Source organism: Danio aesculapii, chromosome 21, assembly GCF_903798145.1.
Source record: "Danio aesculapii chromosome 21, fDanAes4.1, whole genome shotgun sequence".
In the NCBI taxonomy this organism is placed as follows: Eukaryota; Metazoa; Chordata; class Actinopteri; order Cypriniformes; family Danionidae; genus Danio; species Danio aesculapii.
The window spans coordinates 33,774,569-33,790,338 of NC_079455.1; the positions used below are offsets into that span (position 1 = coordinate 33,774,569).

Sequence of the window (15,770 nt, forward strand, 5' to 3'; positions counted from 1 at the left end):
TATTAAAATTTTAATATTAAATGCAATCAATTAAATGATATATTCATATTTGTAGATGTGTTTATTGCATTTCTGAATCGTTAACTGAACATATTAACTATGTCATAGTAGGCTTCCTTAACTGTAATTTTATCATTTATGATTGTGTTTTTATGTTACAGTCTGTCATGAGTTTTCTCACCGGTACAGACAAGAAAGATCACAAAGAAAATCAAAAAGATGCTACAAAGAATAACAACATTCCTTTTATTCCCCTGGATATCTTATTCAGGATATATTTTTGCATCTGTGAATAGATGAAAATACTTTCACAGCAGGTTTAACACATAAAACAATTTTTTTTAATATTTGTTGTGGATACTGTGCCACATTTTGTGTTTTAATACAGATAGATTGAAGTAACGGTACACTCAAGGTAACACATTATACTCAAATATATTGTGAATGTAGACACGCATATATGTATGTAAACCTATTTCTCAAATGTGGTGTAGTGCATCTCACTTAAATAAATAACACTAGGTGCATGCATATGAAATAAAGGATTTCTGATTGCAATATAACAACAACAACAACAACAACAGAAAATGCTTTAACATTTATGCATATCCTTTCATTTTCGACAATCAATAAAGAAATACAAAAGTATGTTTATTACAATCATGCTTTCTGGTAACATTTGCTGTGTTCTACCAAAAACAGTTGAATTTGTAGCCACAAAACTGTTAAAACAGCAGTATGTGTGAGGCATTTTAGACATATTTTTTGTTTTTATTTTGTATTGCATTAGCATTGATAGATCGAAAGAACTGTACACTACAGTGCCATATCTAATATTTGTATAGTACCTCTAATATTTGTCAAATGTAGTTTTGTGCCTTCAAGTTTGATGAGCTTTGTTGAAATAAATGTGGGATGTATGCATTAGAATTGCACTAGCACTGACAAAATAAAAATGCTCTAACATGTTTAATCGAACATTTATCTCATTTTCTTCCCATCAATAAAGGAGTAAAAGTGTTTCATCACAATGCTTCTTTTCTAACACATATGATGATTTCTTCTCCATTGTGAATTAGTGAAAGCTCATAAGAGATGTGCTAAAGTAATGGTAAAATGCTGTAACCGTAGAGTGTAACGGAGGTCTTGTGTGCCTGTGACGCTCTCCGTGCGGCAAGGTCTGTGGTTTCTCTGTGGTGGTTTTGTTTCAGTGTTGCGCCGAGGAGCTCAAAGCTGAAGGAGCGATGCGAAACAGATAATCTTCTGTCTTCTTGCACAGGAAGGGGTTTATTCATTTGCCTCAAAGTATCAGGAAGAACAGCTGCACATTCAAAGTCAATGGCACACAGTTTCTTTCATAGCCACATTTTGTTTATTTGGCACAGGCCTTTTGTAGTATTATTAATTGTTTTAGACTGTCATGTATTATAGATTCAATATTTGTGTTTGTCTAGTTTTTGTTTTATTCTGGCATTTTTTGTGGATGTGTGATATCTCTGTATATATTATATGGTTCCCATAATAGAATTAAATTAAAAAATATATTTAAAAGTTGTTGGTTTTTATTTTAGAATTGTGACCTTTCTAGTTATCTTGCTTTTTCAACAAATATGGATATTTATCTCTGCCACAGAAATATTTTTTTATATATTTTTTTGTTTAATTCACCATTTTGATACTTTTTCTTGTGTTTATAGCTCGCAGTTATGAGGAAATTAAATTAAATTGTAAGAAAAACACAAAATATTTGCAAATAACCAATTCTGAGATAAATATCAAGATGTAATCTCAAAATTCAGAAGAAAAAATATTCAGAATTTCAAGAATTAAGGTTGGCAAAATTCCTATAGATTTCCTGCAGTTGTGCGAAAAAGTTTTTGAAAAAGTTTATTGTTTTCAACATATAAACTTTGTTGAAAGAAAAAAAGTCAGAGTTATAGCACTGGGAGACACCCTTACACATTCAATCACACACATACACTATGACCAATTTAGTTTATCCAATTCACCTATAGCGCATGTCTTTGGGCTTTTTAGACTTGTGGGGGAAACCGGAAGAAACCCACGCCAACACAGGGAGAACATGCAAACTCCACACAGAAAAGGCAACTGACCCAGTCAGTACTCGAACCTTCTTGTTGTGAGGGGACAGTGCTAACCCCTGAGCCGCTGTGTGGCCCAAACTTAAAAACAGTGGGACAAAATAAATAGTTAAATAGGAAGGAAGTATTGTAAGGAAGACATGAAAGAAGTTTTGCTAACTAAAAATGTCAGAATGGGGTACATGCACACAGACTTGTACTTGTAATTTCAGTCAGCCAGCCCCAGGGCTTCTGGTTTATTGTCATCTCATACAAAATCGCTGCGTTTAAGGTCTGATTTCTTTAAATAAAAAAAAAAAAAACAGCGATCTTCACTGCCCGGCTGGGATACGATATAAAGTTAGTATTAGACCAAAGCAAAGACAGAATACAGCATCGATGTTGTAATGTAATTAAAATATATTCAGTTAAACAGATTTTTAGCATTCATTTGGTTGGTAAAGCGTAAAAATAGACAAAAGACCAATTAACCGCAGGCGCCATCATTAGCAGCAGGCGAGCCAGAATTTCCGTAAAACTGTTTTTCACATTTTAAAGGCTTGAAAATAGTCATAAGCCTTTCACCGGAAGTTAATCATTGGCTGAAAAACACTAGCTGTGCATATAGCCCATTGTGAGGAAAAAATAGGCAGAAATAAGAGATGACAAGTCACAATCACCATTTCTGTTTTTCCTATCTCACAGCAATTCATTAATATTGTGTACTGATATACTTAGGTGAATGAGTGGCTAATTCATAAGATTTTTTTAATCATAACATATGTGTATTTTCCCACTTATTTAAAAAAATTAAAACAATGAAATAAAAGTTTTCAAAATGGGCCTCTTCGCCAACAGTTTGATTGACAGGTGATCCGGCCAATCATAACGCCGATATTCTGTGCCCCGTCGCAGTCTGACAAACAAATCCGTTTGTGTGTAGTGTTGGAAGAAGAGTAAAATTGGCCTTTTAACGTGAAACATGGTGAAAACTGTGCTCGTATGGGACTTTAAACGAAGTTGGTATCCAGAAAGGTTGGGCAGTATAGGCCTACAATAGATATCATCCTTTTTTCTGAGAGGATTGAAATAGATAACTGTTACGTTTGTATGGACAGCCTCAGCATCAACTGTCAATCAACGGTGAAGTCACTCGCTGAACGAAGACTCGAAACGCGAGGACTCCAGACTGATGATGATGAAGAACTAATATTTTCTGTTATTGGAGAAACACAGCCGCATAACTTTAGTTTATGGATGTGCGACTTGTGACGTGGCAAAAACAACCAGTGAACCACCTGAGAACTGATCACAGGTGAGTTGAGCTACCTTAAACCGCATAGCCAGGAGACCCAGATAAACAATGAAGTAACGTCAATCTTTAATGTGACCGTCTATAATTTGTCTTGTTTAAAAAAGCCTGCTCTTTTGTGTTTGTGAACTATGTTAGGGATTCAATAGGTATTTTATTTATAAAACTATCCGATCTTCTCATCAATTTTAGGTTTCAATCTTAATTTTGTTTTTGTTCGGATCCCGAATATAATTGAACATTTATGTGAAATTAGTATGTCATTTTCACTGAACTTATTCACTTTTTTTCCACTATTGTAATGTCCATATTATCAGATTTCAATAAGGAATTAGTGTTGAGGTAATGTATTAAAAGTAATGTGTTACATAATACTTAAGTAACGAGTAAAGTAACAAATTACTTTAAAAATAAGTGATAATATTTTAGTGGCTTTTTAAAATGTAATGTGAGTTACTTTTTATTTTAGTTGATTAGCTTTTAAAAAATAAATTGCTGAATTAAAATGAACATAGACAAAACATAGAGAATACGTTCATTATTTTGCATTGACGAAAAGGAAAAGGGGATTGTCTCAATGGACATTGATTTTACTTAACTAATAAGACAAAATTAAGCCTCAACAAAGCTAAGGAAAAGTCTCACAAAAGTAATATAAGAGCAATTCCAGCATTATGAATGTGACATTTGCAGTAAAATCTTAAAACATAAATTCAGAAAGTAAATGTTAACATTATGTTGAAACGTCTGTTTATATTTTCCAAAACAAACAACCACAGAGTTATGGGAGCAGAAAAATATAAATCTGTAAACATTTTTTACATTTTAAATGAGGACAATAAACATGCGTTGTGACGAAAAAAAGTATGCAAGTTTAAAGTATACAACATACTTTAAATTCTGTGAATTAAACTACACAACCCAAAAGAAACAATGCTCATTATAAGTATAAGAGTTGGCTTACTATAGAACAAAAACGATTGATTTGCTTTATTTCAAATTTTTTTGCTTTTTTGAGGAAAAAAGCTCCGTTATGGATGTGACAGATGTGAACACGTGTGTAATTTTAGTAAATCAAATATAATAGACATTTAAAAATTTTAAAAGCATTTAAAATAAGAGACATTTTTGAGCATTTTTAAAGTACTGTAAAATACTTGCTTACACAAAAAACGCAGAAACGGTTTCGATATTTTGGTGAAACTTAATTTTTTTTCATAGCAAGGTTGACATTTGCATGGAATACAAATTTTACTTACTATAAAAAGGCAACTAGTTACTTTGTTGGGGGAGAAACTCAATATTGTAAAGCTTTACTTTTCAAAAGTAACTTTCCCCAACACTGACTACCACCATGTGTATATTGATGATCTGTTGGACTGAACTAAAACATAGCAAATATCAAACCACCCTTTTTGTCTGTGATCAGACAATATAATTCAGTATAGTTCATAAAGGCAACACACACCCTCAGAGGGAAACTTGATAACACCCAAACCAACACACCCTCACACAAAGACAGGGAGACACCTAAAGCACATAAACAACGCTCAAATACAAGAGTTTAATTAAAACACAATTGTAAACAACATCTGAAGCAGAATAATAAACATGTCAGCACAGAAAAAAAGAACATTGGGAAAACTGTACATTTTGTTACTGATGGTAAAAGTAAAATAAAAAAAAATTATAAAGACTCTTAAGACGAACAGCTAGGTTTAGTCCAGGTTTAAGGTGAGTTCAGTTTAGTTTTTCAGTGGGACAATCAATTGAACTCATACTGAGGTTGAATACTGTAATAACAGAACTAAGAGCAAATTTAGGCTGTTTTTGTAATTCACACATGCACTTTATACATTTTAAAACACAATATACTTGATATCTACAGGCCCACTTTGAGGGAAAAAAGACCACCACCTAAAAACGAACAAAAATAGCAAGCTTGTAGGTCAGGTGTTATATAATAAATGCAGTATAAAAGACAAGCACTGTATTTATAATTTTTTTAAAGGTAATTAATTGTATTTTATAAAATTGTAGATACATTTTGTTTGGAAATGAAAAGCCTCTTCTTGTTCATCGGAATGGATTCGTCCTGTGGAAAAAAACAACAGTACATTTTCATTTTTAATGCTCATAAAGTTTTTTTTAAACCTCTTAAAGCATATGATACTGGCAAAAATAGTCTAAAATGTTTTTGTTTGTACATTTATCAAAGTTTGGTTAAGGTCTAATAAGTCAATATATCTAAAAAAGACTAAATATAACTAATATCCATAAGCTTTCTGTTTCCCCATTTTCATGCATTAAAGGCCTAATTATTAAGTGAATGTTTATGACTACAAAAACTAACATGAATGAGCTAAATGGTTTGTTTTAAAAAAAAGAAAGCACTGAAATCTCAGTATGTAGGAGATAGATAAAATGTTTTCCTTTACTTACTTTGTGAATCGATGTCTGCACTTCTTAGGTAGACCTGTTGTTTCAATAAATAAAAATGAAATATTAATGAGATAGACTTTTGACAAGCACTTGCTTTTCAAGAAAATTCTCAGTTTCCCTGGATTTACTGAATTTATTAGGTTTGGGCTTGAGTAAAATGTTAATCTGTGTTTTAATTTATAAATTTCTGATAACATTTCTTTCAGATTTCATAAAAAACATTGTGACTTTTACAGAAAATAACAGATGGAGAGAATAACAAATCTTTTCAGACATTTTCATATTGATTTTGTAACTTCTGATGTTAAACCATTGTTATAGTGCTGTCTTCAAATTAATATAAACAAAATGCCACCTTTTAATAAAAGATTTATTTGAATGTGAAACTTCATCTTAAAATAGCAGAACAAAAACTACATTTTGCAAACACACTTTAAACTTTAAATCAGAAGAATTTTTACTTGAAAGTCACAACAGCATATGTTTTACTGTTATGTGAACTTATTTTAATTAGTTAATCTATTTTAATTAGTTGAACTGAACTTAAACACTAAAAACTGAACTACACTGTTCCAATTTACTATGACCCTTTATGTGAAGCTGCTTTGACACAACCTACATTGTGAAAGCACTATACAAATAAAGGTGAATTGAATTGAATTGAATTGAATTAGTCAGATTTAAACTTTTGTTTAAACTATTTTTTAGATTGTACAAAATGTTACCCAGCCAGTTTAGTTGAAATTACTTGTAAAGTTAATTTGATTCAACTTAAAAAAAATATAATGCATCAACAAATGTTTTATTGTGTGTACTCATCAAATTAATGTTTCTAGAATATTTAATCTAGAGTCGATTTAACCAAAATTTGTTATTGTCTGTAACCTTTAATTCATTACTGAACTATTAGCACTGTGGAAGTATCTTCTGCATACAAAAGATCTGAACATTTCAAAAGACTAAACATCTTGCATGGTAAAACTGAAGTCCATAAGCTCTTTCTTTAATGCACCATACTACAAAGACATGTGCAAGCTCCGTTAGTGTGTGTACTCACGACTGAAGTAGTAAAGCGTGCCCGCAAGGGCTATGGCCAAAAGCAGAAGAGCACCGATGCCTGGCCAAAGCACTGAACTTTCACAACCTGAAACACAAATAAAATTAAACGAAACATTAACACTCAAAATACAGTCATGTCCATTTTGACCTAGATAAAAAATTCCCATATAAAATCTAAAATTTCATAGTTCTTAATTAGGAATGAAAGCTTAAAGATGTGTTTTAAGACCCTCAAAATACACATTCCTTTTTGTCAGTTTTTGTCTTATTTTATTATTATTCTTCTATTTTTTAGGAGGCAACCATTATAAAAAGTTACACACTTCTTGTTCAGGTCAATTTGGACTTTTCTATTTACTTTAATATGCCAAAAATGATATATGAAGCATATATATATATGCTTAAAGTTAGTTAGTTATAATAATTTGAAAACATTGACAGATGCATTTTTGAGCCAAAAAACCCAGAAACTGTTTCCGTATTTTTGTGAAAACGTAATTTTTTCATGGCTAGGTTGACATTTGCACGAAATTGCTCATCTATATATATATATACATACATACATACACTTTTACCAGTTTCTAACATCAGTTTTGGGGTTGAATTTTGCTATTCACAACACACACATATAGACAAACAACCGCAGCTTGAAAGATTAAACACTTATTTTCAGTGAATGTTTAGGCAAGTAAAATTAATTTATTTTAAAAAAAGTATATTGTTTAGTTAGTAATCTGCACCATTTTGAGCAATTAAAATAATTTAATTAAATTCCATTAATTCCAACTGATAATACTTGCAATTCTCAGATTTCTTGTTCGTATAAATTTCATATAAGGATCTTTTATACCTATCATATACAGAATTATAATTTTATTTATTTGTGTGTGTGTGATTGTGTGCGTGTGCATGCGTGTGCATGTGTGTGTGTGTGTGTGTAATCATTGTGCAAAAACTAATTTAACTAATCAAATTCAAATGGTACAAGGCAGTCATACCATGGGATTTAGGTCTACAGCAAACCAGAAAGTCATGAAAATCATATACAGATTGTGTATAGTTGAAGTCAGAACTAATAGCCTCCTTTGAATTTTATTTATTTCTTTATATTTCCTGAATGATGTTGAACAGAGCAAGGAAATTTTCACAGTATGTCTGATAATATTTATTCTTCTGGAGAAAGTTTGATTTGTTTTATCTCGGCTAGAATAAAAGCAGTGTTTAATTTTTTATGAACCATTTTAAGGTCAAAATTATTAGCCCCTTTTAGCAAAATCTTTTTTACCGACTATCTACTGAACAAACCATCATCATACAATAACTTGCCTAATTACCCTAACCTACCTAGTTAACCGTATTAACCTAGTTAAGCCTTTAAATGTCACTTTAAGCTGTATAGAAGTGTCCTGAAAAATATCTAGTCAAATATTATTTACTGTCATCATGGCAAAGATTAAATAAATCAGTTATTAGAAATGAGTTATTAAAAGTATTATGTTTAGAAATGTGCTGAAAAAATCTTCTCTCCGTTAAACAGAAATTGAGGAAAAAATAAACAGGGGGGCTAATAATTCAGCAGGGCTAATACTTCTGACTTCAACTGTATGTGTTGCACAGGTTAAATGAACAAGAAGTCAGTAACATCTAAAAGCACGTCTCAATCCATACCTTTAGTGGGTTTGCAACGTTTACAGGATGGTTTATTGGGTTTCTCCGTCTTAACTGTTGGCGGGTGAAGGGTTGGAGGATTCTCTGAGCACAAAGAAAAGTGAGCGTTAGGACAGAACTGTGGATGCTGATTCCACAGGTTAACACTTCGGTTCAAACTCTGAAAGGAAACATGATTTGTCATATGAAGAATTTACATTTACAATAATTCCTGATTTAAGTTTTCAAATAAAAAATGACTCTGTTACATGCATAAGACTCATACAATTAACGGTTCAGTCCAAATTAAAAAGTAATAAACAAAATTCTTTCCCTGCGCTCCAGAGTTCTGTGCTTTTAGATTTCTGGAAAAAGTAAGAAATTTGCACCAAAATGTCCAAAACCTTACAACCAAGTCAACTAACGTACATTTTTCAGACTAAAGATCCTATAGGCAGTTTAAGATTGCTTAGACTAAACAAATTAAAAGATTCTCAGGCCATATTTGAATAATTCATTGAATCCATAAACACTTTGAGTCTGTAAAAACAGTGAAAATGTAGAGTGCTAAATGATTATTTTGTATATTTTGTTTTATGTGTATTTTTCTCTCCACACCACCACCAGTGTGCAGCATCCACTTGGATGATACGACGGCAGCCACAGGACAACGGCTCTAGTGTGCTCACCAAACACCTGCTATTGGTGGAGAGGAGAGACAGTGAAACAGCCAATTCAGTAATAAAACTAAAAATAACTAGCAGCTTTTCCATTTTACACTCATCAGTCATTTATATTAAGTTACATGATCTAGACATATTCTCAAAGCACCCTAAAAAAGATGTTATTATAAAACATCCACCTTACAGGTAAAGATGCTGTCAGGGATGGAAACCTCAATCCTAGTGTCATTTTACTAGTATGACTCTTTAAACCAGCATTCAGTGTCTCGGTTTCACTGCTTTGGTCTCTTCAGCCTAAACATTTCCATTCAGCAATACCATTAAAGATCTTAAAAATTTCATACAAGGATATAATCAGTTTCTTTAGTGTGATTCATGTGGAAAAATAACATTTTTCATTAATGAAAAAAGGGGACAAAGCAAGTCTGCTGTAAAATGAAATTAGTTTCTTAAAAAAGTGACAACTTGTTGCTTAAACAATATAAAGCAAATGAATTAGGTGCATAATTGTAAAAATTAAGTCAACTTAACCATTCTAAGTTACAATGGATTTACTCGCTATTTTTAAGTCAACTTGTTGCTTTTTTGGCAACAGGATTACACTTAAAAGCGATTAATTACTTTACCTAAAAAAATTTGTTAACCTGTTGAAGCAGACGTAATTTTAATAATGCTTTTTTATAATAATTTTATTAAAATAATTTACTCAATTTTTTCAGTAAAGTCAGCTAATCACATTAAAACCAGCAGGTTTAATCACTTTTTAAGTCAACTAATTGCATTAAAAACTATGGTTTTACTCACTTTTTAAGTCAGCTAATCGCATTAAAAGCAGCAGGTTTAATCATTTTTAAGTCAACTAATTGCATTAAAAGCTATGGTTTTACTCACTTTTTCAAAGTAAAGTCAACCAATTGCATTAAAAGCAGCAGGTTTAATCCCTTTTTAAGTCAATTAATTGCATTAAAAGCTATGGTTTTACTCACATTTTCTAAGTAAAGTCAACCAACTGCATTAAAAGCAGATGATTTACTCACTTTTTAGGTCTACAAATCACATTAAAAGTGGCAAGCTTACTCACTTTTTTGAAGTTAAGTCAACCAATCGCATTAAAAGCAGCAGGTTTAATCATTTTTAAGTCAACCAATCGCATTAAAAGCAGCAGGTTTAATCATTTTTAAGTCAACCAATCGCATTAAAAGCAGCAGGTTTAATCATTTTTAAGTCAACCAATCGCATTAAAAGCAGCAGGTTTAATCATTTTTAAGTCAACCAATCACATTAAAAGATGCAGATTTACTCACTTTTTTAAAAGTAAAGTCAACCAATCGCATAAAGGGCAGCAGGTTTAATTACTTTTTAAGTCAACTAATTGCATTAAAAGCAGCATTTACTCATTTTCTAAAAGCCAACCAATCGCATTAAAAGCAGCAGGTTTAATAATTTTTAAGTCAACTAATTGCATTAAAAGCTATGGTTTTACTCACTTTTTCAAAGTAAAGTCAACCAATTGCATTAAATGCAGCTGATTTACTCACTTTTTAGGTCAACAAATCACATTAAAAGTGGCAAGATTACTCACTTTTTTGAAGTTAAGTCAACCAATCGCATTAAAAGCAGCAGGTTTAATCATTTTGAAGTCAACCAATCGCATTAAAAGATGCAGATTTACTCACTTTTTTAAAAGTAAAGTCAACCAATCGCATAAAGGGCAGCAGGTTTAATTACTTTTTAAGTCAACTAATTGCATTAAAAGCAATGGCTTCACTCACTTTTGCAAAGTAAAGTCAACCAATCGCATTAAAAGCAACAGGTTTACTCCATTTTATGTCAACTAATCGCATCAAAAGCAATGGGTTTACTCTTTTTTTTTTAAAGTAAAGTTAACCAATCGCATTAAAAGCAGCAGGTTTAATCACTTTTTAAAAATAAAGTCAACCAATCACATTAAAAGCAGCAGGTTTAATTTTTTAAGTCAACTAATCGCATTTAAAGCAGTAAGTAACTAATCGCTTTTTATAGTGTAATACCATGGTATTTAGGTCTACCTGAACGTCAAAATTGTATACATTAAAGATCTTATGCCATACAACCCTGTCCTATACCTTCTGATTAAGAAAGCTAAGTGGGGTCGGGCAGGTTAGTACTTTGATGAGAGACTGCCTGAGAAAAACAGGTGCTGTAACTCAAGAAGAAAGCATGGTAGTAAGGCACTAGAGCATACCTCCAGGCTTTATGTGATATCCACTGGGCATTATCTGTTTGGCTTTAAACATGCAGGAATAGAAGCCAGTGTCATTTTGCTGTAAATCTGTGATGCGCAGGTTGTAGGACACCTTCGGTCCATTAGACACTGTGCCCTTGAAGAGAGACGGGTTAAGGTTTTCTCCAATCTTCTCTCTGCCGGCACTGTTGACATACATTAGGAACTGAAGAGTGTTTGTCGTTTGAAGGTATCGGTACCAAAAAACCTCCTGGCAGGCATGATCTGGACAATCACAGTTTAGACTTTCTGAGCCATTGATTTTTGGATACCGAATAGCTGACGTCGCTTGGAAGGAAGGCAGCATGGATGCTTTAGGAGAAACAAGGAAAAAAATCATTAGTCCAGCTTTGTCTACCAATATTTCAGATATTCATTAAATTGGTGTGTACACACAGTAAAACATTTGTTGCTCCATTACATTTTTAAGCTGAATCAAATTAACTTTACAAGTAATTCCAATTTAACTGGCTGGTTAATGTTTAAGCTAAAAAGTAGTTTAAACCTGACTAACTTAATAAAATAAGTTCAAGTAGCATTAAAACATACGTTGTTGTGACTTTAGATTTTTTACAGTGTATAGATGTATCAGATTACGTACATCGGTTTGTGTTGGGACAACATGAAGGACTTAAGTTAACTTATTAGTATTTTACAAATTTAAGTGGATAGAACATAAAACAATTAAGTTATCCCAAAAAAAATCTCAAGAATTGTGTTGTTTCAGCTTATTTTAAATAAGTAGTTTGAGCAAACACCAAAAATTTTTTTTGATTGTATAAACTCTTCGAAATGAACATTTAGGGGTTTAACAGTCATGTCATTGAACATTTGTGCAATAGAAAGTGATGTAAAAGGTTCTTCTTGAAACCTTAAATGTCAGTAACTTTTATTTCTGAGAATATAAACAGAAATATCTCTCACACTACTTTTTTCTACGCAGGAACGTATGTTTTAAATAGAATTCCAAGCTGTGATAAGAAAAACAGCAGTAACAGAACTACTGTAGCTGACAACAATAGACCATAAAGGACTGAAAATGCAGAAGTCAAAGATTTCCTTTTGTTTTGTAAGAATGGAAACCTGAAGAGACAGAACACTATTGTAGATTATCTATGCTGTCTGTGTCCTCTTGCAAAACACCTTTCCTCTCTTATCAGTGCCTGGGGGAAATGGCACACATTTTTTGTCCTGACACTTTGACATGTTCTTATCACACGTCATCATTCATTCATTCATTTTCTTTTCAGCTTAGTCCCTTTATTAATCTGGGGTCGCCACAGCGGAATGAACCGCCAACTTATCCAGCACATGTTTTACGCAACAGATGCTCGTCCAGCTGCAACCCATCTCTGGGAAACATCCATACACACTCATTTACACTCATACACTACGGACAATTTAGCCTACCCAATTCACCTGTACTGCATGTTTTTGGACTGTGGGGGAAACCGGAGCACCCGGAGGAAACCCACGCAAACTCCACACAGAAACGCCAACTGACCCAGCCGAGGCTCGAACCAGCAACCTTCTTGCTGTGAGGCGACAGCACTACCTACCACGTCGCCCCTTATCACAAGTCAAATAGTTTAAATAAATAAAAATAAAAAATAAAAATTGGGCTTCAAATTCCAAAAGAGGCAACGCAGTGGCGCAGTAGGTAGTGCTGTCGCATCACAGCAAGAAGGTCGCTGGTTCGAGCCTCGGCTGGGTCAGTTGGCGTTTCTGTGTGGAGTTTGCATGTTCTCCCTGCGTTCGAGTGGGTTTCCTCTGGGTGCTCCGGTTTCCCCCACAGTCCAAAGACATGCGGTACAGGTGAATTGGGTAGATTAAATTGTCCATAGTGTATGAGAGTGTGTGGATGTTTCCCAGAGATGGGTTGCGGCTGGAAGGGCATCCGCTGCATAAAAACGTGCTGGATAAGTTGACGGTTCATTCCGCTATGGCGATCCCAGATTAACAAAGGGACTGAGCTGAAAAGAAAATGAATGAATGAATTAAATTCCAAAAGAGGTTGAGAAAGTGAATCTTTCTTTCAGTCGTAATCCGATTACACAAGTTTGGCTATTCGTCTTTCCTTTAACATCAGTGCCTTGAAAAAATGTCACAAATTTTTGCCTTGACATTTTGAAGTTCTGTAGGCTTATGTGAGAATATTAATTAGGCATTATAGTTCTTACAGCGCCTGCATGGGGGAAAAAATGGCAAAATCAAATCTGTCCAAAGTCTATTTTGTTCATCGTCCTTTACCTTTGATTGTGGTGTGCATTTATTATGCCATTGTTTTCGACATCCTTATGCAGTGTCACAGTTTGTTACAATTACATTCCTTTTTTTGTGTGTGTTGGTGATCTCGTATATACAATAAGAGAGCCTCCTATATCTGACTCTTTGGAGAACCACTCTAGCCCAGCAGTAAAGTCTACCCCAGCACGTCCCAAAGACTTTCAATGGGATTCGGGTCACCTGCTCTTGTGTGAAAACGAAGAATTCTTTCACAGTTTGAGGTCAATGAATCTCGGCATTGTCATCCTGGAATATGACGATGGAATAAATTTATTCTGAACATGGTTGTTTTAGTAATTAAAAGCTATACGCACCGCATCATTTAGGGTTAGTAGAATTATATAATAAACCAATAACATGATAACAATACAGCCATAGATTTTTGCGAGTTTTAATTCATTTATTTTTCGTTCCGCTTATGCATATTAGTATAGATTTACATGGGAAGAAAAAAAATGTATATATCACAATGCAAGTACACAGTTTGCATTTCGGTGTGGAATACAAAGTAGTTTGTATTCAAAGTAGAAAACATGAGAGTGAATTTGACTACCATTGTAATCCGATTATTAGTCTGAAAGGGAGGATCGTTATCGAAACCAAGCAGAAGAACTAACCAGACATAAAATATGTTTTTTGTTTGACAACAATACATTTTTTTAGATTTATTAAATCTGTTAGATGCAAATAAATCTGTTACTCCACATAAACATATTATTTTCTAACTCGTAACATGCTTTTCTATATGATCAGATACGTAAATATTGTAGTACACCCTTAAAAATAAAGATTCCAATATAAAATAAAAATAAAGTGTTTTTTTTGCAAAGATGCCACAGTTGAGCAATGTTACAACAAATCTTTCATTGTCTTTGCGTAAATAACCTTTTCCCACTATTAAAAAAACCCTTTTGGGAAATCCAAATGTTCCACAGATGTTAAACGTTCCTCATAGAACCAATAAACAACCTTTATTTTTAAGAGTGTAGCTAACAATCAATCAGTCCGAACTCCAAAAACCTTATATCACAATATATCACCAAATCAAAGTATGAGAAAAACAAACATTAATACTTGCTCTTAATGTATTAAATATTAACTTTTGATTTACATTTAAGTGTTATTAAATGTGAAGTTTCCATATCCTGTGTTTTTAAATGCAATAAATCTCGAATTTGTCTTAGAATGGAAAACACCTTTAGGCCTACAGCGCACACTCAGTCCATCGCAATACATTTATAAACTATATATACATATATTAATTCAGAATGCAGTATAGAGAATACCACACCAATAAAAGACAGGATTTAAATAGAAGCTATATAATATAGTGCCAGTTATTGATTTACATTTGAGTCTTTGTTATGCTGAGCTCATATCACTGTAGCCGTTCAGTTTCAGGTCTCATTGAAAGCAATATATAATGATATAATGCCAAATAAAGTTCTTACCTGCCATCAATATGAACAAACAAGAGCACACACAATACAGGGTCATCTTTGGGCGTCTGTGTGTGAGCTGTCAACTGTGTGTCTGTTGTTTTCTTTCTGTTCTTCATGTGTCACACTGAAAAGAGGGCCGGTGTGTGTGTATGTGTGTGTGTGTGGAGCCAATGAACCAATTACTGACAGCCTATCAGAGAATGAGTCAGAGGAAACACACAAACACACAAAACATCAGTGAAAAAGGAGTTTTTCAGGAGTCTTTTTCGGAAAAATACATGTTTTTAGTTTCGTTATCACGTAAATAGCAGCTTTTGAATATGGAAAAACGTTGAAAAGGAGAATTCTGTTAAAGTGCTTAATAATGTGAACATGAAAAGTGATTGAATCTGGAAGTATGATGTGATTTTAACACATTTAAAGGACATCACCATGTTTGAATAATACGAAAAACATGACAACATATGAAGGTTATGGACTTTAAAAAGACTTAGTTGTAATCAAACATCATGTAAATACATGGGCACTCATAATATCTCCAAACACCCGAGGATA

General features: G+C 33.0%; 1 protein-coding gene across 1 annotated transcript; it reads right to left on the reverse strand.

Annotated features, from left to right (window-relative positions):
* Positions 1–5,036: 5,036 nt before the first annotated feature.
* Positions 5,037–15,317, reverse strand: cd8b (cd8 beta). The gene is made up of 6 exons (XM_056446680.1): positions 15,225–15,317; positions 11,449–11,799; positions 8,563–8,646; positions 6,893–6,979; positions 5,836–5,869; positions 5,037–5,488 (listed from the first exon to the last, which is right to left on the reverse strand). The coding sequence occupies exons 1-6, from the start codon at positions 15,268–15,270 to the stop codon at positions 5,470–5,472; spliced, it is 621 nt and encodes a 206-aa protein (XP_056302655.1). The 5' UTR covers positions 15,271–15,317; the 3' UTR covers positions 5,037–5,469.
* Positions 15,318–15,770: the final 453 nt, after the last annotated feature.

Bases quoted from the DNA above. Each gene is read 5' to 3' on its own strand.
- cd8b (XM_056446680.1), bottom strand. From the start codon at position 15,270: ATGACCCTGTATTGTGTGTGCTCTTGTTTGTTCATATTGATGGCAG. The intron at 6,980-8,562 runs GTATGGATTGAG...TTTGTGTTTCAG, and splicing joins ACGTTGCAAACCCACTAAAG to GTTGTGAAAGTTCAGTGCTT. The intron at 5,870-6,892 runs GTGAGTACACAC...TTGAAACAACAG, and splicing joins CACGCTTTACTACTTCAGTC to GTCTACCTAAGAAGTGCAGA.